The sequence below is a fragment of the Hippocampus bargibanti genome, linkage group LG10 (genome assembly GCF_051943395.1).
Source record: "Hippocampus bargibanti isolate YZ-2025 linkage group LG10, ASM5194339v1, whole genome shotgun sequence".
NCBI classification, from domain to species: Eukaryota; Metazoa; Chordata; class Actinopteri; order Syngnathiformes; family Syngnathidae; genus Hippocampus; species Hippocampus bargibanti.
The window spans coordinates 9,138,392-9,142,488 of record NC_142743.1 but is presented as its reverse complement, the minus strand read 5'-3'; the positions used below and the strand labels follow the sequence as shown (position 1 = coordinate 9,142,488).

General features: G+C 47.0%; 1 protein-coding gene across 1 annotated transcript; it reads left to right on the top strand.

The window, feature by feature from the left end:
• The first annotated feature begins 373 nt into the window (after positions 1 to 373).
• LOC148892319 (uncharacterized) lies at positions 374 to 3,094 on the top strand. Its single transcript, XM_089006222.1, has 2 exons — positions 374 to 617; positions 831 to 3,094. Exons 1-2 carry the CDS (start codon positions 461 to 463, stop codon positions 2,048 to 2,050), a joined length of 1,377 nt encoding a protein of 458 aa, XP_088862348.1. The 5' UTR covers positions 374 to 460; the 3' UTR covers positions 2,051 to 3,094.
• Positions 3,095 to 4,097: the final 1,003 nt, after the last annotated feature.

Here is a 4,097-nt window from a genome sequence, read left to right as displayed (position 1 = left end):
ATCCATATGTTCGGATGATAAACGCACGGCTGCTCCCCTCCCCAAGGCTGCACATGATGGGCCACTTGTTGCAACGTCAATTCTCCATCCTTTCTGATGGGAGGAGAGGAAGAGGACAACTACGCCACATCCTCTGTCCATATATGGGCATGAAGTTTACACGCAGCGGGGAATCCTCTCACTGGAGCTGATGAATGGGGAGGAGGGCCGTGGAGCCGCCAAAGTGTATATAAGGGGAGACGACGTGAGAGCCACAGCAAGCAAATAACGACGGAGCAACAGACGAGAAGGAATATATTGCCTTTTTTTATTTTTATTATTAAACAAGCACATTTGGGGATCATTTGTCGAACACCGTCTAAATATAAAAAATAAAAAACAACGAGGAAGGGGGTTGAAGGAAAACAAGCCACACCGATTTTATTTACCCTCGAGGCGGACCTTTTTTAAGTGCAGCATCATGTTGAACAACATGGATTTGAACGCGAAAGATTCTTTTTACACCCAGTTTGACAACTGCAACGGTTCTTCTCTGGGAATGGACGCCGGCGCGAGGAAGGACAACCGCGATGCGTTCGGCGACGCGGAGCGTTCGGTGCCCGCGCAATTCGGCCACGGTGAGTCCCTCCGCCGATGGGTAGGGACGAAATAGTGCATGTAAGGGAATGTCGATAGGGGGATGATTGAGGGCGAGCGGGGTGGGGGGAGGTTAAAAACGGTGACACTTGTGACGATTACCCTGTGCGTGTTTATGTAATGCTCCATCGTACCCCCCCCCCCCCCCCCCCCCGCCGGGTGTGACAAAGTTTTCTCCATTTCTCATTGAACAGAAGGAGCGCCGGCCACCCTCAAAACCGAAGCTTCCAACTCGGAATACGCCTTTAACCCTTGCGAAGGCTCCAAGGACGCCTTCGCCCCTTCCTCGCTGGCTTATTCCGGCAGCTTCTACGTGGAAGCTTCTCAAGGGGCGCCGCCGTGCACCACAGAGACTCTCCTCAACATGATCACCGAAATCGTGGGCATATCCACCACGCAGCTTTCAGAGAGCCAGCAGCAGAACGCCAACAGCCGGGGGGCTTCGTACACCCCCCCGCCGGACAGCTCACATTTTGAAGATGTCAAGAGGCAAGCGTATCAATCTGCCGAGCACCCGGCCGGGTTCGCCCAGGACCGGGCGCAGCCGTCCACCTCCCACGTGGACTTCCCCAAAAGCGAACCCAAATCGGAAGAGGCGTCCTTCCCCGTAGTGGTGAAAAATGAGTTTGAAAGCTACGAATGGGGAGCTTTTTGCAAATCGGATTGCTTGGAGAGCAACTTCCACGCGGAAACCTTCCCCTTGTCAAATGATTTCCCCCCCGATCAGCAAATGGACGTGAAGGAACTTTTGGACACCTTCCCTGCCATGTGCCCCAACCCGGACGTGGAGTTCAAAGTGGAAGGGGGCATTAAGCAGGAGCAATGTTTTTCCGACACGTGCTCCCAGGGATACGCGTACAACGGCTACGTCCCCCCGCCGATTGGCCTAAAGCCATACCCCGAGGCCCCCCCTGAGTCCATTTACACACCCCCGACGTTACCCAGCACCATCGACTCCATCCTCTACTCGTCTTTGTTGCCCGACTCCTTCGCCCAAAGTTACACCGCGCGCGCCGCCCCCCCGAAACCCCCCAGGGCCCGCAAGAGCGCACCCGCCTCGTCCTCGCACGGCCCCCCGAAGGAAAAACCCTTCACCTGCCCCATGGAGAGCTGCGACCGGCGCTTCTCGCGCTCGGACGAACTCAACCGCCACATCCGCATCCACACAGGCCACAAACCCTTCCAATGTCGCATCTGCCTGCGTAGCTTCAGCCGCAGCGACCACCTGACCACGCACACGCGGACTCACACCGGCGAAAAACCCTTCTCGTGCGACGTGTGCGGCAAGCGCTTCGCCCGAAGCGACGAACGCAAGCGGCATGGACGCGTCCATCAGAAGCAGAAGGAGAAAATGGAGATGAAGCCGCAAGTGACTACCAACGCTTGGCCCTTTACTCTGCCTGAGGGGATTTGAAGACCAGCCCCCCCGAGTCACTTTATATAGCACCCCCCCCCCCCCACACCCACATACACACGCGCGCGCAGACGATATTTGAAGATCCTACCGTCTCGCCGCGTCGGTTTTGATAGGCGCCTGTCATAGGTGCCCAAAAAAAAACAAAATGGAGGGTGGAAATCCTGTTTGGCCGATTTGACCCCGAGGGGGGGAGGGGGGGGTCGCGAAGACGTCAGGTGAACATTGACGTGTGTCGCCGTTGCTGGTGGAAATCAAGACAGTGTTTCGGGTGCGCTTTTTATGTTCAGCACCTCTTCACCCGGACAGCTCCTCACCCTCTCTTCACCCACGGGTGATTTGCACTTGCAGATTTTCAAAATAAGAATCTTCTATTTTTTGTCCTCTTTTTTTGAGATTTATTGGATTATATCGCTCAATGCATGTTTGGGAATTTTATTTCTCTTTGAATCCATGAAATAACACCACCCCTCCTACAATCATTCCATAATGGGAGGGGGGTTATTCAAATGAATGTAAGCTAATGTGTATTTTTATTTATTATTATTTTTCTCCATCAATTGATCCATTTGGATCAAATTTAGTGTTTGTTTATACTGCCGTCTGTGTTTTTTGTGTTGTTTTAAATTGTGAAAGATATATAATTAATGGCAAATAAATATATTTGTATGACTGTACTTCCTTGTATTTTTATAGCTGAGTGTATATTTTACATGGATGACATTTAAGCCTCATTGTTTGAGGGGGGTATTCTAAAAAATATCCATAATCATGTATTGGTTTTTTCGAGGGCTATCTTTGTTCAGTAATTCAATATTTACAATGTTTGATATCTGAAACTGTTTTCGCACTTCATCCGGTTGAGCGTTGTGATTTTTTGCAAACGGGCGCCGTTATGTGAAATAAAATGAAAAGTATTTTGAATCAAGCTAGGACATGTTTTGAGTCATCAGGTAGCACACATTGCTGCAAAAGGTTCGGGGTCTTTTTTTGACGTGACGATGCTAAAACTTGAAAAAAAGAATGACATTTTCGTGAAATTGTCACCAACAGGGTATTGCAAAAAAATATTGTCCAAAAAAAGTACGGTATTTTCTGGAATATAAGGCGCACCTTCAACGAATGACTTATTTCAAAACTTTTTCCACACATAAGGGGCACCTTCAATGAATGGCATATTTTAAAATGTTTTCCATACGTAAGGTGCACCACATTATAAGGGGCACCTTGAATGAATGATATATTTTAAAATGTTTTCCATACATAAGGCACAACCGGATTATGAGGCGCATGGTCTGCTTTTGAAGAAAAATATTTTCTTTTAAGTGCGCCTTATAGTGCAGAAAAGAAAATACGGTAATTGAACTCGCCTTAAGTTATATTAACTGTTGAGATTTGTAAATATACAGTTTCTACAATACACAAACTTGATATTGATGTTGTTATTTTTATGAAGATGATGAACAAAATAAACATTTTTTTCTGCCAGTTATTTAAATTTTTACATGTGCATCATTTGAGCAAAATGTGACGGTCAATTTTTGCATCAGTGGATACGTGATGGGTGCCGAGGAGGAGTAGGAATGGTGGCGGGGAGTGGAGGGGGTTGAGGGGGGTAATATTGTCATATGTTGTATTGTATTGCGCTGCAAAAAAAGCACAAATCCTGATTTGTTTATTTTTTTTTGTCGATTTAAAAATGGGTTGATAAATCAATGGGGCCCTAGTGCGTACACCTGTGGCACCCCACTTTGAACCGTACGTAATCCCCATGTGAATGCCTCTCACTCAAACACATGAAAAGGGAACTGTAGTTGATTCTGAAATTCCAACTGTCCTCAACTTCAAATATGACATTTATCTCTATCTCAAGAAAATCGACATCCAGAGAACCTTTTGTGTCCCTGTCTGATAATTTTCTACCTTTACTATTCTTTGCAGTCAAACAGAAAGGTATATTAATTTCCACTGAACTACATAAAGTGATTATGTTGTGTTATTTATTTCTCCTTTTTAAGGATTATTACCAATTTCATGTAAATGTTGT